This window comes from Crocodylus siamensis, chromosome 12 (assembly GCF_052110815.1).
Source record: "Crocodylus siamensis isolate JL-2025a chromosome 12, ASM5211081v1, whole genome shotgun sequence".
In the NCBI taxonomy this organism is placed as follows: domain Eukaryota; kingdom Metazoa; phylum Chordata; order Crocodylia; family Crocodylidae; genus Crocodylus; species Crocodylus siamensis.
Genome location: NC_143406.1, coordinates 14939599 through 14967578, shown reverse-complemented (window position 1 = coordinate 14967578; position 27980 = coordinate 14939599). Strand labels below are relative to the sequence as shown.

At 43.7% G+C, this 27980-nt stretch overlaps 1 protein-coding gene across 1 annotated transcript in view; it reads left to right on the top strand.

Annotated features, from left to right (window-relative positions):
- Positions 1-27469, top strand: part of WRAP73 (WD repeat containing, antisense to TP73) — a 34928-nt gene extending 7459 nt beyond the window's left edge. Inside the window, exons 4-12 of the mRNA XM_090024546.1 lie at positions 12203-12275; positions 13741-13844; positions 18518-18604; positions 19267-19401; positions 19484-19561; positions 23053-23158; positions 24730-24855; positions 25971-26162; positions 26969-27469. Coding sequence (XP_089880672.1) covers positions 12203-12275; positions 13741-13844; positions 18518-18604; positions 19267-19401; positions 19484-19561; positions 23053-23158; positions 24730-24855; positions 25971-26162; positions 26969-27078 — 1011 coding nt within the window. The 3' untranslated portion in view covers positions 27079-27469. The remainder of the gene's footprint in view (positions 1-12202; positions 12276-13740; positions 13845-18517; positions 18605-19266; positions 19402-19483; positions 19562-23052; positions 23159-24729; positions 24856-25970; positions 26163-26968) is intronic.
- Positions 27470-27980: the final 511 nt, after the last annotated feature.

Below are 27980 nucleotides of genomic sequence, written 5' to 3'. Positions count from 1 at the left end.
TGATGTCTCCCCATTGCTGTGTGCACCCCCAGGGGAGGCATGGGGAATGTACCCCCCAGACTTGTGCTTGGGGCGAGGGCAGGCCTTGGGGAGGCACTGAAAGGGATGGCTATGGAGAATTTTAGAGTGACTGTAGCCCACCCCATAGCCACCTCTCCCAGCACCACCACTGCTTGCCCTGAGTGCATCCCCAGCCGTGCCTCTAGGAAGAGGCTGGCGCAGCCCCAAGACCTCACTGGGCAGCTTGCTCTTCTCTGTGCGTGAATCCAGGGGGTCACATGCCCCCCCATTCCTCCCTTGGGAGAGCATGCAGCAGTGGGGAGCTGTCCCCACTCCCTGCGCCCCCCAGTACAAGCCTCCCGTGACTCTGCGACCCTGCTGGAAGCACGCTATTCACCATCCTGGGCAGTGCCTGCCCCTGCCCTACTCCCTCAGTGTGGGGGCCTTGATCTGCCAGCACAACCCCACCATGCCCCTTGCCCCCCACAGACTTAATGACAGTGAGCTCTACCCACACTGCTGGGCTGCATGTTGGCTATTGGATCAATATCGGCTGATACGGCTGGTTAAGAATTGGCCAACAGTGTTGGTGTAGAAATCTTTATCAGTGCACCCCTAATAAAATGTTGACTGTTATTTTGAATATTTAAGGAGCATGTTAAGAAGGGTTTTAATTTGTGTAACTTATCATTCTTGATTACAGGGCTTCAAAACAAGGACCTTTGTATATTAGGCAAATTATATTAAATTTACAATATACGTCTATGAATGGTATATACAAGAGGTAACAGTAAAATTTTACAGTTAAATTTATATAAGAACTCAAGGAATACAGGTTTCACATTCTACAAAAACACTTTTATATACACATTTGGAGGTGCACCGATATATCAGTCTGTACCATATCGGCACCAATAAAAGTAAAATTGACAGTATTGGCAGTCGGGTTTTTTGGCTGATGTGGCCAGTAATGCTGCTGATAAATGCTGTGTGCATGTGCGCAGCCACAGCATACGTGTGGCAAGGAGCATAGCCTGGCAGCTTGGAGAGCAGTGTCCAGCTAGACAGTCAGTGTGGGGGAAGGGGTGGGAGGTAGAAGGGCAGATTGAGGCCCCTGTGGTGAGGGAGGGAGTGGGGCTGAGGCAGGTGCTGCCCAGCTGGCACAGAGCAGGGGATGCGGGGAGGGGAGGTGGCTCTCATTGCTGCGCACACCCCCAGGAGAGACATGGGGGGCATGTGCCGCCTGGATCTGTGCACGGGGCGAGGGCAGGCTGCTGCTGTAGGCTGGGGGTATTGCCAGGCTCTTCCTAGTGGGGGGTTGGGCTGGGGCTGTGCTCGGGGTGGGCACTTGTAGTGCTGGGAGGGGGGCTATGGTGAATTTTGAGGTGGCCATAGCTCCCTCTCCCAGTGCTGCTGCCTGTCCCAAGTACAGCTCCAGCCCAACCTCTCTGCTGTAAAGAGCCCAGCCTGCAGTAGCCGTCCACCCTTGCCCCATGCACGGATCTGTGGGATATGTGCCCCCCATGTCTCCCCTGGGAGTGCACGCAGTGGAGAGAGGCCGCCCCCCTCTCCCCCCATCATCTGGTTGAGCTGCTTGCAGCTCCATCCGCTGCCCCTTCAGCAGGCACAGCCCAACTCCCACCCTCACTACGGAGACTTTGATTTGCACCCGCCCCCGTCCCTTCCTTCTTCCCCCGCCCCCCGACTTACCAGCCTGATGCTGCTCTCTGGTGGGCTTGCATATCAGCAATTGGATCGGTATTGACCAATATGGCTTGTTAATAATGGGCCATTGGCCCAAAAAATCTTTATTTGTGCACCCCTATATACATTGCATGGTCTTCATTTATGTTCTGCTGTGTGTGGCCTTTACTGCACTCCCCAGTTGTTTGGGGTTTTTGTTTTTTTGTTGGTTTTTTTTTCAATTTTACCCAAATGCTGCATTTTAAATAAAGGATATTTGGCTTTTGTGTGTTTTGAGTTCTTGGTTTTTTTTTAAACAAATTTGTTTGTGAGAGTTAACACTTAACATGATTCTGAATAAAGTTTGAATGATGCATCTAATAGATGAGAGGGAAGGACAAGAAGGTTTACTACTTTAGCTGTACTGGCTTTGCAAGGCAGCAAACCACCTGGCAAAGCAATGGGTAAGGGCAGAAATTACACCACAAGCACTGTGAGCTGTTACATTTATTATTAATAAGGATTCTGGCTCAAAGCCATGCTCCTGTAAACAACGTGAAAAACATACAATCATAATATAAATAAATTAACACCACAAGATCCGAATTCCCCTCTTCACATGTGAGGAGTTTGTCCTCTAACTGGCCTCCTTACAAGGACCTTGCTGTGTATGGTTTGGTAGGATGCTTTTCCCTGCTGCTGGACAAGCTGATGTGCTGCATACTGTGATACAAAAAAAGGGCACAAGTCACCTTTGGGACCTGCTACAATTTTAAGTGAAGTCAGCTGAATGTATCACAAAGTCGCTTTGTTTGGCTAACACTTCACCTTAGTATCGTGCACATTTATCAAAGGGACTGCTTAATGTAAAAAAAAAAATCATCTTGATTTTTCTCTTTTCCACAGAATTATGAGTTTATGAAAATTTGTTGTTGCAACTAATAGCCTTACTGTGATTTTGTGTTCTGAAAAGTGACCCATTAACATGTAGTTATTTGAGGTTAAATTGTCTTAATTTAAAGGGTAATGCTTCTTTTTTCTAAGTGCCAACTCTCCAAACTCATCCTGGAATCAAAATCCAGGTTGGCTTTCTTTCTGGTTTAATGAGAAATTATAATTTTGACCCATGACATCAAAAATGAGATTGCTCGCTGTCCTATGGCTATATTTGCTTTTCATTTTGAACCAGGGACAAAAAGTAACATGCTTATATTAGTCAGTAGGGTAAACAGCTATAATTCTGAATTGGGAACAATTTTAGATTTATAGAGTTGAGAAAACGATTTCTACACAGGGAAGAATTCAGAACAGAAAGCTTGTGCTGTAAAGACCGTGTCTATTACTGTGCCAATGCAATTGCCTGGTTTCAAGGGGCGTGTTCTTGCTGTAATCCCACTCTTAGTATACGTTGCAACTCTGCAGTTAACCTGAATAATGTCACTACCAGTACAGCAGTCAGATTGGCACAAGCATCCATAGTATTAGTTTCTCTAATGGAATATACTGTGCCAGGCATTTTGTATCTTGTCTGAATGTTATGTAGTGTGTAGGGCAAAGTACAGACAGTCAAAAAGCCCAAGGCTGAATTCATTCAGTCTTCACAGGTTAGTGTAAACTGCGTAGATTGAACAGATAAGCAAATAAACAGATATTCACTTGATTCTGGAAATGCTGCCACATGCCTGCAGTAGCTCAAGCCAGAAGCTGTTGTGGGGGGCACTGGAGCATACAGGTTGGGCCCTGGGTGGGCAATTATTTTGGGCAGAGGGCCACTTACTGAGTTTTGCAAGCCATTGAGGGCCACATGACAGGCAGTCCAGGGCAGATAAATATTACTTTTCTAAATTTTTTAGGGGCCTGGTGGGCTGGATAGAATGGCCTGGCAGGCCGCATCCGGCCCTTGGCCTGGATTTTGCCCACCTTTGGTTGGGCCAAGGCTAGCCCTGTGGCGCAGGTTTGTGGGGAAGGTGCAAAGCATCCTGGGATTCTGGGGGTTGAGAGTTATCTTGAATCTGGAGGGGATCTGAGACAGAAGTTCAGTAAACTAATTTAACCCAAATCAGTTAAATCTGGTACTACATCCGTCCAGGTTTATTTTAAATCAGTTTCAGCCATTTGAAAGTGGTGGATGTGCACTGAACTTCTGTTGCATTACAGGTTTGAACTCGTTTCCGATCATTTATACCAGTTTGTGTAATTTCTGTCCCTAGCCTGTGTGTCCAAGTAAGAAAGAACTCAGGTAGAATACAAAAAGGGATGGTGGTGCGTGCTGGTAAATTCATGATCAACTTCTGTTGAATCCAGACCTTTCATGTATGATAACGTATGATACTCAGATTTCCCCTAATTTCTGGTTCTCCTTTTCTTCCCCTTTTTAAAATTTGGTTTAGGTAATTTACTTCTCCAGTTAATAGGAAATAGAAGTTTTAAGCCTTTCTTTTCTCATGACTCCCATATTTGCTAGCCTAGCATAAGCCATCTTTTCTAGCTTAGTTTGGGTGGTTAAGCTAGTAGTGAACCTGTTCTGAAACATATATTGGTAGTGGTGGTTTTTTGGCCGTGTACTCATGTACATATTGAAGCTAATCCTTAGTAACTGTAAATGGCTATATTGGTTTGAAAAATACTTTCTGTCGAGGAATGCGCCCTAAATAATCCTCTGAAATCCTGCGCTGACAGACACAGCTATGTAAGGAGGCCTTGTGACCCAGTCAAGTCTGGGACAAAGTTGACAGTCACTTGAGATGCAAGGTTGTTTAAAAGTGTGTTTTGTATAGTGAAAATCACCAGTCTCACACCTGCCTGTCGATGTCAAAGTTGGGGCACAATCTCCAACCCAGCACTGGAGACTGTTTATCACGTTACCATCTAAATACTTTTTATTTCTCAGCTGTTTTTAGGCTATTTTAAAAATGCTTCTGCTTCTGGTTTGTTTTTCCACTGCAAAACAACAGCTGAAAATTTCCTGGACTCTGTTATCATCAGGATGTGAGTTTGACAATTCTACTTAATCCAGGAACCTATGCTAAGGGGAGGGAGAGAGAGAGAGAGAACCCCTCAGAGTGATGAGTAAAGAAATGCCTGAGCCCATCTAATTGGCCACAAGTTGTGTTTTCCTGTTGCAAAAATGGTCTGGTTTTTTTTTCTTCCTTGAATTTATTAAGTATTTCAAGGTGTATTGTGCCTTTATTTTGCATACATGCCTTACTATACTCTTCCCCCGTCACCTGTACTGCTCATTGTCGATTTAATGTGGCCTCTACAGAGGTGAATGTGAAGGCTCCCTTTTTCACAGTGAGGTTAATCACATGTTTATGATTAATAAATATCATAAATATAAGCAAAGATAATCATACCCTACACTTCATAAGTGTTATTAGAGTACTTTTCACAGTTTTGGAAAACTTTGTCACACAGCTGGGGTAACGGAACTAAGTCACAAATAATAGCAGTATTTCCAAATGAGAGAATCTAATGGCAGGTATCCAAGTGGTCTGTGGGGTTTTGAGGGTTTTTTTAGAAATTTAAAATGTTAGGTTTGGAAAACTAGTTTGGAGAATTTCTGCCTATGTTACTTGATCAAAGGATCACATGGAATGAGTGGCAGAGATTTGAAGTGGGTCTCCTAACTCCTAAACAAATGCCTGTAAGTGACATTAGACAAGAGATGCTACTATTTAGTGTGGGAGAGTTCCTGGACTCCTCAGGTGCTGTGGGATGCTAAATCCCATTTTATTTAATCATTGCAAGTAAAGAAACTGTATGGAGAAGAAATGTATGTGCAAATGCATGTAGGAATTTTAAAATGTGAAAATGTGTGCACTGTATCTATGTAGGGTACCTGTGCCATAACAGCAAAATAAAGATGTTTAACACAGTTAAATCAATCATGAAAAGTTTTCCCAGGTTCTCACAGAAATCAACTGCTTGATGAGGCGACAGTTTTTCATAATGATAAAGAGACCTATACCTAGTACACTTGAGGTGCTTTGGGAACCTGTGAGGTTTCATTTGCTTTGTCTTCTACACAATACAGACACTGGGCAACAGGATTCCTTCCAGTGTGGATTTGCTGGTCTTTTCTTGAATGGAGTGGAATGAAAACTAAAGCAGAACAGAGGTTAGAATGACTCTACAATCTTGCTATTTTCTGTCCTTGGGATGTTCCCTGGTCCCATTTACTTGGGCTTTATACAAGCAACAGGTGTTTGTCCTCTGCTGAAGGGTCCACTGTCCACATGGGGCAGTGTAGGAGTGCCTTAGGTGCAGAGTACTTGTGGAGCCAACAGGCACGTTGACCAAGAAGCTAAGTTGGTAATAAAACTGTTAGCTTGAATGCCTGTCTCCTGAAAAACTGTAACCCAGAACTTTAGCATTCAGAGTTTGCAGCTGCTAAGCTTGTATTAAGTGGCATAGAATGTGTGTGAATATGTGCTGTGGGATTTGATTAGGGGAGGAGCAGCAGCAAGTACAGTTAACACTGCAATTAATAGGAGCAAGCACTGTATCACTATTTCAGTTGCTATAGAAGAATGTGAGTAGGCATTGTGTTGGTATTTTTAAAGTAAATCTTGTATTAGGAACAGCCTAATAATGGTGTATATTTTTGTGTGTCCGGAAGTCAGCAGTTGCAGTGATATAAAACTTGATTATTAAAGGTCTATCTGATGGATTCCTCAAAGACCAAGTGTTTAGTTACTATATTATAAACTCCTAAAATAGTACAACAAATACTTGATTCCTACTTTATAAGACGTTAAATAGGAGAGTGATAAAAATGCTAAACAATAGAGATGCACTGATACATCAACCCATATCGTATTGGCACCAATAAAAGGAAAATTGACATTATCAGCAATTGGCTCTTTTTTGACTGATGTAGTTGATAATGACACCGATAAATGCTTTGTGCATGCAAGCAGCCGCAGCATGCGCACGGCCAGAAATGCATCCCAGCAGTTTAGAAAGCAGCACTGGGCTGGTAAGTGTGGTGGAGGAAAGAGCGTGGGGGTGGGGGGCAGATCGAGAGCCCCGTGTTGAGGGAGGGAGTAGGGCTGGGGCAGGTGTTGCACAGCCAGGGCAGGACACAGGATGGAGCCATGGCTCTAGTGGGTGGGGTGGGGGAGCGGCTTCTGCTGCTGTATGCACTCCCAGGGGAGGCATGGGGGGCATGTGTTCCCTGGATCTGTGTACGGGGTGAGGGTGGGCTGTGCACTTGGGGCCAGGGGCTGTGCAAGCTTCTTCCCAGTGGGAGGGGGGTGGGTCTGCCTGCACTCGGGGCGGGTGGTGGTGCTGGGGGGGGACTATGGTGAATTTGGGTTGGTTGTAGCACCCCTACCAGTGCTGCCCGCTCTGCCCTGAGCATAGCCTGGGCCCAGCCCCTCCACACTAGGAAGAGGCTGGCATAGCCTTGGGCCCTGAGTGTGCAGCGGGCAGTCCACCCTTGCTCCATGCATAGATCTGGGGGGGAGGGGCATGTGCCCCCCATGTCTCCCCGGGGTGTGCACAGTGGCAGGAGCCACTCCCCTCCCCCACCCCTCACTACTTCAGACAAGCCATGGCTCTGTTCCCTGCCCTGTCCCAGCTGTGCAGCACCTGCCCCTGCCCCAGCTCCATGCCCTCCCTCACCATGTGGGCCTCAATCTGCACCCCACATGCTCCTTCCCTCTGCCATGCCCCTTCCCCCCACAGATTTACTAGGTGGATGCTGCTCTCCAAGCTGCTGGGCTGCGTATCGGCAACTGGATTGGTATTAGCCAGTATGGCTGGCTAATAAGGCCATCATTATCTGCCCCAAAATTCTTTATCGGTGCACCCTTAATAAACATGTGCCTGCCACTACTTCCTATACTAACTTCATTTTCCTTGGTACAAACAAGGTTAGATAGAGGGGTGGGAAGCAAAGGAGCAACTGACTATGCTCAAAGGAGCAACTGACTCTCTTCTTTCCTGGTTTGCAAGAAACCTGCCTGGTTCAACTTTTAAGTTGCTTCTTTAGACCTCTCTTGCAAGCAGTCTTTGGCATTATTCTTTACGTGAAGCTTCTCATGATGCTAACTGTGGAGGAGGTTGGTGAATTAAACCTAATAATCTCTTGCCTTGGGACTCGCTGGATTCTTATGTGCAGAAGTACCACTTATTAGGATTTAGTAAAAATATAGGTGGGCCAGCACTTAGCCACGTGCAGCAGGTGTTAGTGTCCGAGAAGTTAAGTGCAGGATCTGACTTTGTGGCTGAAAATGCATTTTAGTGAAATAAGAAAAGTCTGCACAGTTGCTCTAGAAACACAAATGAAAGATATGCCTGACCAGGACTGACTGCTGTTGGAGAAGGCTATTTCAGGGAAGTTTTAAACAAGCCTGGCAGGGACAAGCAAAAACATTCTAACCATGGGAGAAGCTTCCTAACTCAGGTGGCAGTGGTTGGTGTACTGGGGTAGGCAGTGTTTTTGAGCAGAGTGGCAAAAACACTTGCAACCTCAATTTGTAAGATATTGGCATGTCAGGGGCAGACAGCAGGGGAGCTGTGAGGGGCTCAATTCTTGTTGTGACAGTGCAGCCCAGGCCCCTTCCCCGCTGCCTGCCCTGAGGTTTGTGTTTACCTGCCACCAGCAGTAAGCCAGGCTGGGGCTCTGTGCACCTTGGTGCAGTCACTTGCAGCCTCCCAGTTTCATGCCATAGTCAGCCTGGGCTCTGGGCAGGCCCTGTCCGCCTGCCACAGAGCCCAGGCTGCTCACGAGCAAGCAGGAGCTCCAGCCTGGCTAGCTGCTGGGAGCAGGTGCATGGGCTGAGGCTGCACTGCCACAACAAGGATCAGACTCCTCACAGCTCTTCCGCCATCTGCCCTGAAGCATGTGCCAAGCAAAGTGCCTTTGCATGCCACACCCTGGCACGTGCCAGGGGTTGCCTATTCCTGGTGTAGGCCTTGAAGCAGGCAACCATATCTCCCTTCAGGACTGTAACATCATCTAATGGTTTTATTTTCCCCCTTTCTTAGACAAACCATTAAAATTGATATGGAGAATGATATAGTTATTCTACATTTATGTATTATGTTAGCTATTGGTTGTAAGATGTGTTGGTGTTGATGATACTGTACCAGGACTTTCTTCCTAGTATACCTTTCTCCATCATGTAAGAAAATAACTTTTTTCAATTTCCAAATATAAATGCAAGGTTCACTTGGCATATTGATGAAGACGCATGTGTTTTGTGTTGCTGCTGTTGCTATGGGGGAGTAAGGATTTGTTTTTAATTGAATAATCTGTAGATGGTAACATGGAGCTGCCATAATGCAGGCTGTGACCTTGAAGTGCTGTGGAGAGGTCTGCTTTGCAGCTGACTGCCTTCTCTGCAGTTCCTGCATTCTGCAGATGCACAAGTCTCCAAAAATACCTCGCTCACCATGGAAATAGCTTATTTTGTATAGTTTGCTTTCTGTTGGTACTTCTGTAAATTGAGCTTGGATAATCGTGAAACGTAGTGTTTTTTGGCATGGGTTGAGGAGAGAGATGCTAATTAATGAGTGTGGGTCTTGATTTTTCAAAAACTGAAAAGTATAGTGTAGACTTATTAACTAGTCACGTAGTCACTAAATCTTGAATTGACACTGTTTCCTATTCTCTTGAATTTCATTAAAGACTTAAATGCAAGAATTTCTCCATTCTTTCTCGACTATTTATTTCACATTGTTTGAGACTTAGAAATTGTTTATGTAGGCCGGGATGGGTAAAATACAGCCCGTAGCCTGGATCCGGCCCACCAGCCTGTTCTATCTGGCCCGTGGAGCTTCTGAAAAAGTAGGACCCAGCGGGAGCCTGTGACTGAGCATAAAGGCTAGCCTGGCTCCCCTCAGCCCCCAACCAGAAGCCTCTGCGGCTTCTGGCCCTTGCCCCTGGAGCTGTTCCCCCTCCCTCTGAGTGGAAAATGAGGTAAGAGTGGCTGGAAGTGGTGGTTGTGGTGAGCGGTGGGGGCTGCAGGGAGAGGTGTGGTAGGAGGGGCTGTGGGGAGCAGCACAGGAAGTGGCAGCTGCAGGGAGTGGTGGGACCCATGTGCACAGCAGGCAGTGGAGCCACAGCAGTCGGCGGAGCCATGGTGGTCCCTGGTGGACAGTGGGGCCATGGCAGGCAGTACAGTGGGCCCCAACAGGTGGCAGAGCCATGGTCGGCCCCCAGCAGGTGACGGGGCTGCAGTGAGCCCCGGGAGGCAGTGGAGCCACGGCAGGCAACAGAACTGTTGCGGGCCCCGACAGTTGGTGGGGTTGCGGTGGCTGGTGGAGCAGTAGCAGGTGGTGGGCCCTGGCAGAGCTGTAGCTGGGCCCCAGTGAGCGGTGGGAACCAGTGGGCGGCAGAGCCGCAGCGGGACCTGGTAGGTGGTGGAGCCCCAGTGGGCAGTGGGGCCATGGCAGGCCCCTGCAGGTGGTACAGCAGGCCCCGACAGGCAGCAGAGCCACAGCTGGGCCCCAGTGGGCAGTGGGGAGGCAGCGGGCCCCAGGAGATGGCAGAGCCACAGCAGGAGGTGGGCCCCAGTGGGTGGCAGAGCTGCAGCTGGGCCCCAAGAGGAACCTGCAGGCAGCAGAGCCCCAGCAGGCAGCAGCAGCACAGGCACAGCTGACCCCAGTGGACAGCATAGCTGTGGAGGGTCCAGCAGATGGCGGAGCCACGGTGAGTGGCAGGGTTGTTCCCAGCAGTGGAGTCACAGTGGGGCTGTGGCAGGCAGTGGGCCCTATCGGGGACCGCAGAAAGCACTGCAGGGAGCAGTGGGCAAGCCTGCAGGAGGGAATGCAAGGAAAGGTGGTTGCGGGTGGAAACATGGAGACTGTGCAAGTGCCCTGGGACTGGCAGAGACCCAGGGCGTGGGGCTGCCTGGCTGCATTGTGTGAGGCTCACATGCAATGTGTTATAGCTGCACACTATGGAGCTGGTAGCCCAGGCCCGGCTCTCTCAGAGCACATGCCCAGCCACTATTCCCACACCCTACTGTGCGCGCACATGCACACACAAACTCTCACAGACTCTTCCCAACCACACCGCCACTTGTACCCCTTGCTTCCCACACAAAACACACAGTAGGACTGTATTTTAAGCTATTATGCAGCCATCTCTAGATGCATTTTTTTGTAAACACATAAATCAGTAGAAAAACATTTTTAAATAAAATGAAAATAGGTTATGGTAGATGTCGTGTGTGTGTATTTTTGTGTGTGTGGGTGTATACATATATATATATCTTTTTCACAGTTGCCAGATCACAACACCTTTCCTCCCAAAAGGAGTACTTCCAAGGCAAGGGGAGGGACTTCCAGTGGCAAAGGGCAGGGGCTAGGAGGTTGGACTTCCAGTCCCAATATGGCAACCAGGGGCAGGGCAACTGTCAAGGGGCGGGACTACCCATGCAGCCCTCGACAGCTTCCCAAAACTTGGTAAGTCGCCCTCCACCCAAAATAATCGCCTGCCTCTGATGTAGGTGAAAGTGACCTATAAGACACAGACAGTGTGAAGTTATTCTTTTCCTATTATCCACATCCAATATTATTTTTATTGTAGTGTTAGTGTTCTGCATCTTGTAGCTCAAGTGTTGCAAAGCATAAATGTCACTAATATTTTTTTTTAATTATGGGAACTGAGTGCTTGCAGATCTTAGATTTACTTAGGATCCCATGCTAACGTTTTGTCAAGTAACTTTAAGGCTTTTCATTAAACTCATAAAACTAAGGAAAAGCAAAGACAACACAGTTGATGTATAGCACTTAATTCCATTCCTTAGGTCTAGATATTGCATCAGACCTATGCTGATCTCCAATTACGTGGGAAAATGTGGGAATATGCAACTGAATTGAACATGGACAGTGCAGAATTGGTGTTCTGTTTTGTCTTTCATGTTTACTTCCATTTTAAATTCTCATAATTTATTAATGTACATAGTAGGCTTCTGTTGCCAAAATTTCTTGCAAGGCAAGACTACCTTTTCAATGTAAACTCTTACACATCTACATCTAACACGGAAGGACTGTTTGCTTTTGTTTCTTCATGCAGTTCCCTGCTTTTAAAAGTTCAGAAGTGGGTATGCAGTTATCTGAGATAACTGTATACTACATTATAGTGGATTTTTTTTTTGTAATGGCTGGAATACATTACACCTGAAAACAATGCAACAAAGAAATAAAACAGGACAGCAAAAGTACTAGTTCTGTGGATGCTTTTAACTTGATGAATTGTTAGACAAGTTAATAGAATGGGCCTTAGAGAAGATTTATATAAACGTGTTATGAAAAGATGCTTGTGAATAAAAAAGAATTAAAGATCACAATAGAGGGAGTCTAACAATGTTTCTTGTATATTAGCAAATGTTTTGGGTTCTGTGGTCTAATATATTTTGACATGAGACCCTCAGAAAAAAATATGCAGAGTAGCATGCACTCTTCTAATGGAGCATTCGGTGTTCTGGAACTAGGTTCCCTGTATACTTTTTTTCAGCTGTAAAGATAAACAAATACTATCTTGTCTTGTTCTCTCCAACAGCTGCGGATAACTGTCTGGTCTTTGTGTACAAAATCTGTATCTTATATCAAGTATCCCAAAGCCTGTCAGCAGGGTGAGTGTATCAAACCTAATATGGGAATGGTATTTTTAATAATGGCAGCAGAGAATGGAATTTATATATAATGATCAAACATATGTTTAGGATCTGGGCGCATCTGAGTTCTTGCCACCTGAATTGTACATCAGCCTTGGGGCATGTATCTTCCTTCAGCAAGCTCAGTACCTATGTCCTACTATTACTGTAGTCAGTGGCAGTGAGAACTACCCTGTAATCATGTTCTCACTGCTTGAGATGCAAGTGTTGCATTTAGCTTATTTAATTGGTCATTTCCCATGTCTTTTTTTAAAAAAGATACTGAACAAAATGGTTGTGAGGTCTTACAGTAACTAGTGATATTTTCTGTAAATAATATAGCTAGAGAGCCCAGAATGACACAAAAGCATATAAATGCCCTCTCCATTACTCTTTCTTTTGTATGGATCCCTACTTGATCCATGCAAACGTGGTTGCAACAGGGTAGCATACTGAGACCTTGTACAGAGATTCAAGACATTGATGTCCAGTGCTTGAGCTATGTGTGATGAGAAAGTAATTTACTGTCATGTCTTAGTGGCAGGTGCATTTTAGTTAATTTCAGAAAGGACTGAAAAAGGGATGCAAGTTTCTTTGGGTAGGTACAAAGGGAAATATGGTGGAAAGAAAGAATGTGCAGGGGAAATGGTAGGCTCATCCAAGCTTGATGAGAGAAAAGTTTGGGTTGAAGACTATTGTTACCACTGAAGTGAAACCCCAAGAAGGGGTAGACTTGCGCCATGTACAATGATAGCCTCTTCAGAGAAGGGTGGGAGCAACTTCTGGTAACACTTGTTAGATCGTGGGATTTTTTGGAACAAGGAGTTTGCTTGCTTTTGCAAAGTGCCTAATGCACTCCGTTACATCAGCGAATAATGTGGTTGTTTGGCCAGTGGGTTGGATATATTATCACTTCACTAATACTACTCCTCAAAGAGATAAGTGGCTTTAATTGCCATTTAAGAAATGTAAAAAGGGTATTAGTGTCAGAACTGAAGTTAGAATTCTAGCTTTTAGCTTAGCTGTCTTCTGTTCTGAGATCATGCTACTCTTCCTTACATGAAGCAGTTCAGGTATTTTGTGAGAGCTGTTGAGAACTGATACTGGAAAGGGCATGAAGTTCTTAGTTCAAAAACTCATTCTTCCATCTCAATTTATTTAACCACTTACGTCGTTTATTAAAGTACAATTTTACATAAACATGATCTGACAGTGGCTAAACATGTGATCTAACAAAATAATTAAATATTTAACACGTAAAAACTGCCAAGGTAACAAACCAGCTAGTAACTAATCTTTGATGCCATATAAGAAACATGTTAGTCTGTTAGAGGACAGGCTAAAGGAAAATTAAAACTTTTAACTGTTCTTTCATGAAAAGCTGTTGCTGTGACTTCACAATTTAATTTTTTTTGACCTCATAAAACTCTAATCTTTTTGGCAGGGATAGCCTTTACGAAAGATGGCCACTACATGGCCTTAGCAGAGAGGCGTGACTGCAAAGACTTTATTAGCCTATTTGTGTGCAGTGATTGGCAACTCTTGCGGGTAAGACATCTCTTAATATTCCACTGCTATTGCACAGATCTCAAGTGTACACTCTTCAGTAGAAATTACAACTAAGTGACCAAACTGCTTTAATTCTTCATGTTTAGACTTGCAAATATAGAGCATCTCCTTCACTCCCTGGTTGGCCTACAAGTATGTGGAAAAATCTGCTCCGGTTATCATAAACTTTACTGATAAAGTGTCACACTTCTGTTGTGAGGCCCTGCAAATATCCTGTCTTTAGTTCTTGAGGAATTATTGTTACAGTAAAATACATTGTATCAAGTACATTGAAAAGAACTTGCAAATTAATAATCTAATCTGTAAATTACAACATTATTCTTACTGTATTTAGTCGATTATAAGATGAGGGTTCCCCCTTCCCCCACTCAACATGGGGAACATTAAGCCTGGTCTTATTGCACATGATTTACCTGGAATCAGAAAATGCGCAGGGGACAATGAAATGAGTGAAGAGAGAGCACAGCCAGGCACCCGTCACATGGCCAACCAGCAGAGGGTGCCCAGGCTCATGCAAGCCACCCTCCCCTCAGCATGCAGAGTTCCTAGCCAGCTAGTGTAGGGTCACTCCCAGCTGCTGCCTACCAACGTATGCCAAGTTGCTTTGGCACCCTGTGGTCAGAAATCTTTCAGGCAGCTCAAAATGACCCAGCAAGTATCAGCCAGGTACTGTTCCCACAGCCTATGGGGTTTCTGGCCAGCACATGCCAACTGACTGAGCTGCCACTCAAGCAGGAGGTGCCAGAGCAACCTGGCACACAGCAAGGGACTTGGTGCATGCTGGCCAGAAACCCCATATGCTGCAGGGACTGTGCCTGTCCAGCGCCTGCTGGTCATTTCAAGCTGCATGCAGGATTTCTCTTCAGAGGGTGACAAATTAACTCAGCGTGTGGCAGGCAGCTATTCAGAGCGACTCAACACCCACTGGCCAGGAACCCTGGACACAGCTTGAAATGACCTGGTGGACAGTAGCCAGGCACAGTCCTCGCAGCATGTGGGGTTTCTGGCCAGCATGCATTGAGTTGTTCTGAGCTGCTGCTCAAGTGGTGGGTGCCAGAACAACTTGGCATGTGGCAAGGAACACAGCCAGGCTGTCAATGCATGCTGAGTTGCTCTGGCACTTGCCACTGGGGCAGCAGCTCAGAGTGACTCGGCACATACAGGCCAGAGATCCTGCATGTTGCAGGGGCAGTGCCTGACCAGTGCTTGCTAGGTCATTGAGTTGTGTGCAAGGAGCCTGGCCAGCACATGCTGAATTGTCCTGGTACCCGCTGACCAGGCAGCAGCTGGGAGTCACTTGATCACCTGCCTGCCAGGTACCCAGCACACTGTGGGGAGGGCCTGGCAAGCACACAGCAGGAAGGGACCCCACAGGGGCCGGTCATTACCCAGGAAGGAGGGATCCCAGTCAGTACACAGCAGGGAGGGACCCAAGAAGGGCTGGCTAGCACTCAAGGAGGAGGGACCCTCGGGGGCTAGCCAGACACTCTGTATGCTGCAGGGCAGGACCTAATTGCAGTGATGAGGGACACCGCATATGGCAAGGGACCCAATGCAAAGCTCTGGGCAGCAGTAGGGAGGGATCCAGTGCACAATGAGATTCCTAGCAGTGGCAGTAAGGGATTTAGCACATGGCAAGACTCCTAGAAATTCCAGTGAGGGACCAGGCAGCAGTGACAAGGGATCCAGCCTGTGGCGAGGCGACAATGAGGCACCCAGCATAAGCTAGCCAGTGAGGGACCTTGCACACAGCAAGGCTCTGGGCAGCAAAGTACCCAGCAGAGGGGCAGGTGGCAGGAGAGCACCCAGCAGGGTAGTAGGGAAAGCAGCAGATCACAGGGCCTGATCACCATTGACTGGCCCAAATTTAAAACTATGGCAAATTCTGTGGGGTTAGTAGTGGTAGGGGAACCCCATTACAGACCGGGCATGTCTACATGTGCGATTAATGTGCATGAATAAAATCTGGAGCTTATTGCTCCAGAGTTCTTGCGTGCAGCACGTGGAGCCTGGTTGGAGCAGCCTGGGCTGGCAGGGGACCTGGAGGTCAGCCTGCCAGCCCAGGGCTGTTCCAGCTGGGCTCCATATGCTACGGAGCAGTTGGCTGAGGCATGAGAGTGCTTCAGTGCGGGGGCTGCCTGCCAGCTGGCCCCACACTGAAGCACCCTGTGCCCCAGCCAGCCAGAGCAGTGTGTACATGTCCTGCTGTGTGCAAAGAAACTTCACAGCAGGGTAATACTTGTATTTACAAGTACTACCCTGCTGCAGAGTTTATTAGTTTAATTTGCCCTAATAGAGGTGCACACATAGACACTGAAACATTTACTGTGCAGTAAGTCAACTGCGCAATAAACGTCTCATGTAGACATGCTCACCATGGAGTAAGAAAAAGGAAGAAGTGGTACAAATGTGAAGATACCAAAGGGATTATGGTGCAGCTACGATATAAACTTAAAAATGAAGGTTGTAAATTATGCTAAAAAAATATAATTATGAGGCGGGAAGGAAGTTATAGTATTACTGAAGCAACTGTGCATTGATAGAAGCAATTAAAAGGAAAACCCAAAAATGCTAAGTCCACACAGAAAATATTCAGGGATCCAAAATAAAGTCACTTTTCTGAAATCTGATAAGCAAGTTCTCAAGTATGCTCAAGAAAAGAGAAAGGAGGGGGATGCCAATTACCCGTGAAGTGCTTTGACTCAAGGCATTAGAAATAGCAAAGGAATTGAACATTCCTCTTCAAAAATTCAAGCAAGTAGTGGGTGGTTGTATCCAAATGATGTGACATAGTGGCTTAGTCCCAAGATAAAGAATACCACTTGCGCAAAAATTACCATCAGACTGCAGCAAAAGACGTTGAATTCCGGTGGTACATTATTGAGCTGCACAAAATATGATTACGTGCTGGGCCAGAGATGTAATGCTGATGAGACTACAGTCTATATTGACATGCCAACCAATGGTATCATCTGTGAGAGGCACAAAATCCATAATTAGGAGAAATGCAGGAAATGAAAAGTTGTGAATTAGTGATGTTAGCAGTATTGGTGGATGGGAGAAAATTGCCAAATTATGTGATTTTGAAAGCAAAACTCTGCCAAAAGAAACGTTTCTATCAGAAGTAGTGTTTAGGTGCCAAGAACAAGAATGGATGTCAAGTGAACTGATGAATGACTTTTTAGATGTTGTGTGGAAATGGAGACCTGGGGCACTGCTAAAGAAAAGAGGAATGTTGGAGTTAGATGCATTCAGAAGGTATTTAACATCAGACGTGAAAGTAAAAATTCAGTCAGTGAATTGTGATCTTGTAGTCAGATCTGCTGGTATGACATTTCAACTCCAAGTATTGGATGTCAGTAAATAAGCCCTTTAAGGACAATTTATGGTGTCAGTACTCAGACTCGCTCTTGGCAGGGAACCATGTGCTTATATCTGGTGGGAAGATTATGAAGCCAACCATAACACTACTTTGCCAGTAGATTCTGACTTCTTGGGAAAGGGTATTTTCAGAATCCATTTTTAAAGGCTTCAAGAAGTGCTGTATATCCAGTGCCCATGGATGGCACTGAAGATGATGTTTTATGAGAAGATGAGAACAGTGAAGAGTGTGAGGATGCATATGAAAGTGACCAGTCCTAAGTTGTAGGTCTGAAAGGAGTAGCACTCGCCAGATTCTGGACAGAACCTAATATAAATTAAGTTAATGTTTGAATTGGAGCTAATGTGAAACTTATGATTTACTGGGTGCATCTACATGTGAAATTAAGGCAAAGCAATAAACTCCAGAGCTGTGTGAGCCAGAGTAAACTGCTTTCAGGTGTAGCATCTACATGTGTGCCTGGGACAGCAGCAATTTGAGCTGGGGCAGAGCAGGCCCAGGCTGGCAGGGCCATGGGTGTGGTCAGCTGCAGGCTGCGAGTGGCAACATTGGGGTTGGCTGGGACATGAGGGTGAAAAACCTGTGGAGCCATTGCCTAGGCAGCCACCAGGAGTCTGGCCCCTGCCCAGTCACCATTTACACATGCATTTCAGGGCCATTAATTACTCTGCTGTAAGATATTTCTTACAGTAGATTTAATTTGTTTACTGTGTGCTAATACCGGTGCACTTGTAGACGGTGATGCTTTACTGCGGACCTAGTTGGTCTATTCTGCATTGAAGTGCATGTGTTGATGCACCCCTGGTATTACTGTAGTTTTTGTCAGTAGGTCTGTTTATAAAAATACCAAATTAAGATTTTTCCTTGTGTGGGATCTAATTAGTGGGGGGTCCTTTTAAATTCAGAGTTGTCTCTAGATTTGAGTAAAATACAGTATGTCTGTATTTTCTATTTAAAGTAGACTATGAAGTCTAAAGAGTGTATGCTATGAAAGGCCACCAGAGAATGCACTTCATATTAAGAAAGCTTAATTATGTCTATCTTCCCTAGAGAAAATAAGGAAAGAGTGAAAGCAGAATATTATAACAAAGGAAAAGGAATTTTGTTTTATATAATCAAACACAGGAAAAAATCTGTTAACTCAGCAATAGGATCTAAGTAAGTAGAAGTGATAATTAAGAGTGGATTGTTCTGTTAAGTTGTAGACCTGGATGCAAACACTGTTCTGTGTGTTTAACTATTCAGTTTTCTTTTCTCTACATTTGGAAAGCATTTTGACACTGAAACTCAAGACTTGGCTGGCATTGAATGGGCTCCAAATGGATGTGTTCTGGCAGTGTGGGATACCTGTCTAGAGGTATGAGGGACCATTTGTTTCTAAAGATTGTAAGTGCTTAAAGATGACACTTCGTAGTTGCTGTTACAACATAAAGCAGTATATTGTCAAAAAGTATTTGACATAAGAGTATTTTTGTAGCAAAAGCAATCAAGCAGTTAAATGGTGATGTTACATGTGTATATCAAACAGTTCCTGCATTCGCCATCAGAGGTCACTTACTAAATTATCCAGCTTATTCTTTCTAATATATACATTGTATTAAAAATTTAACTTGTAGTTTGTTTTGAAAAATGGCAGAACAGCTGCCTAAATCTTTAACAGAAGAGTTTTCACTAAGGGGTTGTTTACCTGGGAAATTAAGTTTGAATAAATGAGGATGTGAATCTATGGCACACTTGAAATGCCTCTGAGCGGTAAAGTTAGTGTGTGCTGAGTGATCCTGCAGAGTTAGTATGGGGTAATATGTGTTCTATAAAATTACACCCTAGTTTGCTTTGTAAGAACTTGCCTGTGTAGATAAGTTTGTAGAGAAAAAGACAACTCTCCCTTTAACATATTTGGATTTTAGGTGAGGATAACCTGACAAAAGGCTATTTAGTTTGTATCAGTAAGTTTGTTTGCTTGTTCATTTTTTTTAAACAATATCACTAATCTTTAGAGCTAATGAATTTGTGTTCCAGTATAAAATTTTGCTGTACTCCCTTGATGGCCGACTGCTATCCACGTATCGTGCATATGAATGGTCACTGGGTATTAAATCAATTGCCTGGAGCCCCAGCAGTCAGTTTTTGGCGATTGGCAGCTATGATGAAAAGGTAAAACAAAACAAAAATTTGAAGTCAAGACTCAAAATTGTCATCCTAGCAATCCCGTCTTACAACACTGTCTTTGAATCAGGTACGCATATTGAACCACGTGACCTGGAAGAAGATCACAGAGTTTGAGCATCCTCCAATCATTGCTAATCCAAAGACTGTAAGTACAAAATCAGGACCTATTTGGATCCTTTATCTGTTGGTAAGAGAGAGTAGTAAAAGTATTTTAATTTGAAGTCCTGACTTCCTCCTGGCCTGCAAATGTTGGTAGAGGAATTCAATCAAAATGTTGAAGTACGGATAATTTATGTCAGCTAAAAATGATTAATCTGATTGAATGCGCCCACAGTCTTTTATTCTGTCTAGGTATATGGTGTGATTGATTCCTGGAGACTACTGACACATGCTAATGTCAACTGCTAGGAATGGTGACTGTTAGACTGAGTATACATGTGGTGTTGTGAATGTGAAAGTGTACTCTCTATGAAACAGATTTACATTATGAATAGGCATTTAGGTAGGGGTTCAGCTGAAACTGTAATCTGATCACTCTTCATCTTTACAAGCACGTTAAACTCAATGAGCATTTTCTTTCAGTTTATTTTTATCCTCGAGTCTGATAAATGTGTGAGACCACAGAATGCTTCATAGTTGTCAGGAAGCAGAGAACATTTTAACCCCAAACTTGATAGTCTCTCTCAGATGAAGTAAAAGAGGATCTCCAATGGTTGTAATTGTATTATACAATTGATAGAAGGAACTTAAGCAAATCTTATTAGTAAGTTATGTAAGGATTAGTATTCATGATGTATGGTTTTTTTAAGTCAGCATAAATGTACTGTTGCTGCTTACCAAAAGACATGAACTACAGAATGTTTGGTTTAAATTTACTTTGTTAGGAAATTGTTGTAGTTTCTTGGTATATAACTTCATTGTGTTTTTTGGGGGTGGGGTCTTTTTTCCTTCTCTTTCTGTGTCATCTTGTCAAAATAAGTTATAAGCAGGGATCTGGGTTTTCTGTTTGCTGTGGAAAAATGCAGATTTTATCCTTTGGAAGAGAAAAACACAGGAAACCATGGGTTTCCCCTTGTAGGTTGGGAGAGTTCTAGCCTGCAAGGGGCTGCTTGGGGCTGGTGGGGAGTGGGAGAAGAGCGATCACAGGCATGGACCTGGCACAGGGCAGTGAGACTCATTGTTGCTGCCATCTCCAGGACTTCTGTGCTATCCATGCTGCCAGCAACATAAGGAGTAATGAACTGGTGTGGGGGGGAAGAGGGGAGGTAGTGCTGCCCTCACCTCCTCTCACTGCCAGCTGCGTGCACACAGGGCTGTAGCTCTACCTTGTGCCATGCTCCAGCTGCCACTGCTCCCCTCAGGCTACTCCATGGCTGTGCCCCGGAGGGAAGGTGGGGTTGGGGGGCAGTGTGGTTGGCCTGAGGGGAACAGTGGTAGCAGGGCCATGGAGGCAGGGTAGAGCTGTAGCCCGGCATGCAAGCGGCTGGCAGCAGGAGGAGGTAAGGGCAGCACAGCCCACCCCTCCAGTCTATTACTCCTCGTGCTGCTGGTGGCGCAGCTGACCTGGCGGTCCTGGCAGCAGTAGTGGCAGCAGCAATGAGTCTTGCTGCCCTGGTCTGCCTTCCTGCTCTGGGTCCTGCCTGCTGGACTGCGAAGGCAGCTCCTGCCTGTGTCGATCTGGTCAGGCTGTAGCCCCATGCCCTGCTGTGGGCACACAAATCTGGGACGGTGGGGGGACAAATGCCCCCCGGTCTCTCTGATATGTTACCTATGGTGTCTTTATAGAAGGGACCTCGCAAAATTATTAGGTCCAGCCCCTGCCCAAGGGGAAGGAAGTCAGTTGGGGTCAGATCACCCCAGCAAGATAAACATCCAAGCGTTTCTTAAAGGTATCCAAAATAGGATCACCACTTCTGGAGACTTGGATGGTAAAGAAGTTTTTCTTTAAGTCCAGTCTAAGATGGTCTTCCACCAGTCTGTGATCATTAGACCTTGTCTTCTCTTGGGGTGCCCTGGTGAACAGATGCTCTCCCAGTTCCTGACGCACACTCCTATTATACGCTGCCACCAAGTCAGCCCTGAGTCTCCTCTTCTCCAGGTCGAAGAGTCCCATTCCTCTCGGCATCTCCTCATAAGGCCTGTTCTCTTGACTTTTAATCACGCACGTGGCTCTCCTCTGGACTCTCCCAAGCTTCTCCACGTCCTTTCTAAAGCGTGGAGCCCAGAATCGGATGGAGTACTCCAGCTGCAGCCTCACCAAGGCCGAGTAAAGCAGGAGGATGACTTCTTGGGTCTTGCTTGAGATACACTGGTAGATGCAAGCCAGAGTTTTATTTGCTTTGCCAGCTGAGGCATGACATTGGTGACTTATGTCAACCCAAGGTTGGGAATCGCTGCTCTAAGGTGACTGCACTTCAACACAATTTGGTGTAGTCTGCGAATTTAGCCAGTTAGCTTCTGACACCTGAATCCAGATCCTTTATGAATATATTAAAGAGTACTGGTCTGAGTACTGAATCCTGGGGGGAAGGTGGGGCGCACTGGTCCCCATGTGCCATGTTAACTGTGTTCCATAGACTATCACTCTCTGGGTCCAAAATCACTCTCTTCATCACCTATGGTCAGGCACCCTCCCTGGCCCTGCCCCACATGCACAGCTGGGTGAGGTGTTGTGGGTCAGGAATGAGGAGCACTGGTGAGGATGGAGGGCTGTGGGCTGGGAGTGAGGGGCACCAACATATCGGGGCTGCTCAGCAACACAAAGCAGTGGGAGGGACAGCTGCAGCTGGACCTGCATCCTGATGACTGAAGGGGGCAGCAGGAGCTCTGATCTATGATTAAAAAAACCCCCAAATCAAACGCCAAATAGATAGTTATTTAGGATTTATTTTGTTATAATGATTGGGACGCTGGTAGGTTTCTAAATTGTTTTAAAATGGTAAATATTGGATCTTTTAAACAGAGAAAACCATGATCCCTGGTTATAAGAGTTGTGACGTGTAAACATATCAGTTATCTTTAAGCTTCACTTCTGAGGATAAAAGTCAAAATTTGAAAATCAGAACCAGAAACAAGTTAGAATAGCCCTGTCTGTTTGCATTGGAAAGACTGGAACCACTTGCTGGTACAATTTCATACTGGTGTTGACATTTGGAAACTCCCAGTTATAGTCACAACATATATATGCATCCTGTTCTGCTATCACCTCAAAATGGCTTATTTGCATTAGTTTTCAGTGCCATGAAACTAAATAGTCACAGGTCTTATCAAAACCAAAGTCCTGCCTGCTAATGGTTGCTGGGCTATACTAGCCAATTTTGTCTTCTGTTGAAAAACATATGGGAAGTATGTGCTCTCTTTGTCTCATTTTATATAGATTGTGGTTTTCTGTGGCACAGATTAGCTTTTTCTGATTGTGGACCTAGTTTTCAAATAGGGGAATCTGAAGTCCTGAAATTGAGAATTTGCCTTCTCAAATCTGGCTGCTTCAGTTGTGAAATAACTAGATGCATTTAGAAACAATGCGTGAATTAAAATGAATGTTCTTTAGTCTTGGATTTGAGTGAAATGTTAATAATTTTTTAATACCTCTGCTTCAAATCTTGTTTTGTGGAACTCTCTTTTGTTTCTATGTAGATTGTTTATAAGGAAGTGGAGAAATCTGCAGCTGCAGAAACACAGAAACTCTCTTTCCCTCCAACCAGAGCACTGGCCAGCTCTCTCTTCAGTATGCCGAGTAAATGTAAGCAGAAGTTGCACATTATGGTACTGGTGACTGTAAAATCTTTTATATTTTTTTTTAATCAGTGCTATAGAACACATAACAGGTAACATAAATACCAGGGTGGATTTGACTTGATTAAAGTAAATTGATTTAAATCACTGGCCAGGAAGCCTTGATGTAACCATTGTTTTCTACGAAAAGCGCTTTCTTGTTGTTTTGATGTCCTTTATTCATTTAACTTTTTGAAACTTTGCACTTTTAGAGAAAGGTAAAGGCTTGACTGTGTGTTCACAAACTTGAAGAGAAACAATAGGGCTGATGGGTGGTGGGTAATCTCACATTTGTTATCTCTTATCTCCATATACTTCATATACATCTCCATATACTTCATATACTCTTATCTCCATATACTTCTGTTAACAAGGATGTTTTCTGGAGACAAACTCTCCCTGTGCCTGAAGAAAGGTATTTGTGCCTGAAAGCTTGCAAAGAACAATTTTTCCAACTATTTAGTTGGTCTAATAAAAGATATCACATCTACCTAAAGAACCTTGTCTGCCTGTACGATCTCTGGAGAGACAAATCCCGTTTCAGAACTGAAACTAAGCATCATCGAGCAGCTTAATGGGATCTTCTAGACTGAGCGCCGAGTCCCATTGGGTAGAGTTGCTTGCTTTAATTTTTACTAATCTATAGAGGAGCCTCTAGGAACCCTATAAGATTGGGCCCCTAATATAGTCCATGGCTTGTTATGACCTATTTATAAAATTTCTAAAAAGGTTACGACTATATTGTCTCAAATAGTATATAATTAGAAGTTCTAACTTTGAGCTTTAACATACCTTAAATTAAAACTATCTTTATATAATTTTATTTTTAAAGCGTCTTAAAAAATACAATTAAATCAAATCTGATTTAAATGAAATAATCAGTTTTTGTTTTAATTGCTGATTTTTATCCACCCTGATAAATACTAAGTGCACAGCGCAGTTTATAGTTATTACCTAGTTAACAGTCATGCAAGGCAAAGAAGTAATGAAGTTTTATCATATGGAATATTAGTTAACTCAGGAGTATCAAACTCACCTGGGGCTGCAGGTTTTGTTTCAGGCCAGATCCAACACAGGGCACAGAGGTAGCAGTGGGAGGTTCAGCAGCGGTGAGGGATGTGGTGATGATAGCGAGTCCAGAGGTGGGGGGGTCTGCCAGTTACAGGAGGGGGTCTGCTGGCAATGGTGGGTCTGGGGAAGGGATCTGGGGGCCAGATAGAGTGACTCTGTGGGCTGGATGCAGCCCACAAATTGTATGTTTGACACCCCTGAGTTAAATTGTGGGATTGGAAGTTGGGTGATTTTGGTTCTTTTTCTAGTTTTGTCCCAGCCTTGTTTGTATCTTCAGTTTTTTCTTCTACACAGAGCAATACAATGATCTAACATTTGGAGACATTTTGAGATCTTGTTATGGAATGATATCAAATGCAAAATATTATTCTTTTACTTGAGATTAGAATGCTTAGCTGGTATGATTTAAGTATCAGTGCCTTGTCTGCATGAAATTGTTTGTTAAAGTGATCTTATTTCAAATTCTAGATAACATTTCCCAGGTGCCCATGTCTTTACAGTACATCAAACCGGTTGCTGATCGGGCAAATCCAAGAATTGGAATTGGAACACTGGCATTTAGTCCTGATAACTGCTTCCTGGCAACTAAAAATGGTTAGTTCCCAGAGGGCTATATTTTAGAGGGTAAATCTCTTGGTTTTATCTAGGTCTTGCCATCTACCCTCTGGAGATAATCTCGGAAGTAAATATCACAGCTATTAACTATTTATATTATGGTAGCACCTCAAGGCTGGAGTCAGGACTGAGGCTGCATTGTGTTTAATTAACACTGTACAAACATAAAAGGACTTCAGCCCATGAGTTTTCACATCATAAAATGATAGACCGAGGGATCAGCTATTAACTGCTGCCTTGGTGATACATGAACTCAAACACTTGGCCTTTATGCACCAGGTGATAACTTGTTATACACCTTCATATTTAAATTATTGTACTATATACATAAATGTAGCAGATACTGGGTAAAACACCAATCTTTGCTGGCTTCGTTTGTAATGAATATCTCCTTGCATATATATAGCTGTTCTGCAGTTTTAAAAACACTGGCTTGTTTATTGTTTACTTATTTAAATACAGAGATGATGGACTGAACATATAGCTCTTTCTATTGGCAATGCTGAAGTTCCTATATATGACTATATAAATTTGTGGCCCTAAGAGGAGTTGGGGGGGGCTCCTAGACTCATTAAAATTAACCTCAACTGATGGAGAAAAATTCTTATGGAATCAACTGAGGGAGAAGCTTTTAATCCAGTTACTAGCTGAGAAAAGTTCATGTGACAGAAACCACCAATAATAGCATCATTATAAGTAGTTTTAGAAAAGACAATTAAGGACAAGAATATAAACTGAACTACTCTTTTGTCATAGTTGCAGTTTCCCTTAATGGCAGATTAAGGCCTATTTGGAGAGTAAGCTTGCACTCTTGGTATACCTGTGCTATAAATGGTGTGTGCAGAGGGCTTTCAATCTATGGTTTTGGCATCTTTTATCATTATTTGGGGGCTGATCAGTAAGGCAGGTTGTAAGGTTGTTTATCAGTCGTGTTAGTAATACAGACTTTTATGCCCTGTGCACCATGCTGCCACTGGTGTAAATGGTAATACAGATCAGGAATTTCAATGAAAACATGTAAAGTCAGGTATTGAAATGCCACTGCATATTGCATTTTTTTTCTTATGGTATTGGCACCGTTTCCATTTTGATAGATAATACTCCTAATGCCATCTGGATCTGGGACATTCAGAAGCTTAAGTTGTTCGTAGTCTTGGAGCAGTTGTGCACCGTTCACTCATTTCAGTGGGACCCACGGCAACCTCGACTTGGCATATGCACTGGAAATAGTAAAGTGTACCTGTGGTCCCCAGCAGGATGCGTGTCAGTGCAGGTACCAATGGAAGGTAAGGCAGCTTGAAATTATGTTGCAACTACATGTAAAAAAAAACCAAAACAACCACCCAAAACTTATTTGTTAATGTGGTGATTTGGTCAAAACAGTGTTACTGAAGTGATGGATTAGAAGTGTCTGGAACTTCTGAAAAGGTACATATTGCCTTTCCTTAAATAATATACTCTAAATGAAGCTGGACAACCAGATAACAAGAAGAGCTAAATATAAGGTGATGTAGCCTATGATGGCTAAGTTACTGATATACCTAAACTGAACTTAAAGGCCTTACTTTTTATACTGGTTGGCTGAATACAGAAGCTGTAGCTTTCCAGTATTTCAGATGCTGAAATTAGGACAGCTAAACATCTAATGCATTTTTAGATACCTCAAATTAATGGATACTGAAAGTAGCTACAGAAAATATGGCTACTACACTAAAAAGCAGTTAAAGTTCCCATATACATTTACATCAACCCCAAATGCGTAGTTACAAGGTCTTTGAGAACGTTTGCACTCAGTGATATGCTATGTTGCTAATTGTTTTAAGAAACCTTAGTCTTTGTATGGGTCATTTTAAAAAGGTAACTACTTTAAATTTACTTCCATGAAAGTATTAGCAAATTAGCATAGGAAGTACCTTATATTAGCAGATTGAGGAGATTTGTAATTGTTTGGTCTTTGTTAGATACCAGGGGCCAGGTCTTAATCCACATGTTCAGTTTTGAAATATGATCCTGTTTCATCCTGCTCAAATTCCTGAAGATTTTTTAGCGTGCCTGAATTCCTTGCTCAGTTGCTTCTCTTTTGTGTGTGCAGGTGATTTCCAAGTCCTTTCTCTTTGCTGGCACTCTGGTGGGGACTCAATGGCACTCTTGAGTAAGGATAACTTCTGTGTGTGCTACTTGGAAAGAGAGGAGGTAAAATAACTACAGTAAAGGGTAGAAAAGCCATCCTGCAAATAGATATTTATGGAAAATGTGCTGCTGGACTTAGAGGAGTGAAGATGGGGCAGAATCTCAGTCTTCAAACTGAAGATATTTTGAACTCATTAAAATCTTACTTGGAGGGAAACAAAACTCCCTTGTAAAATACTGTGATAGTTACTTGAATGACTTGTTCAAAATTAAATTGCAAAGTACTAGTGGTGGAAACAAGGCATCAGGATTTTAATGAAGTAATGGAGTAAAATATAATGAAAACTTCTAAGCTTTTTGACGAGAAAAATACTTTGTGAAACTGTGTTGTTTGTATATTGTGTATAGAAATTATTTAATTTTATATATCTCAGTAAACATTTTGATAACTGCATAAAATCAATCCAGCCTACTCTAAGTATATATTTTTTCATTCTAGTGTTTTGAGTTGGAAGTGGAAATGCATTTCACTGTTGTGCTCACATCTTGACTTAGTAACACAGCGCACTGCAAAATGATATTGGTTAATGAATAACATATCTCAAACAACCTTTCTGGCTCTTCTGCACAGAGTAACATGCATGTTTTATGTAAGCAGTTGAGACATAAGAGAAAAGTGGTCTCTTGGAATTAAATAAGTGATAGGAAAATAGCTGTTAGATGCTGAATATGCTTACAGAATTTGTTACTCTAAGCCTGAGTGGAATATTGTACAGTATAATTTTACTTTGTGAATGTTTTATTAATCAAACCAGGTGTGATAACCAGCTTGCTTCTGTAGACTAAAACATCAGATTGTGCCCAATCTGAACTATTCTGTGGAGACTGATACTGCTTTCAATAAGAGCTGCCTTTTTGAAAAGCCACTCTTAAAACGCATTATTTTATTCTTTTGAGTTGATGAAACAATTACT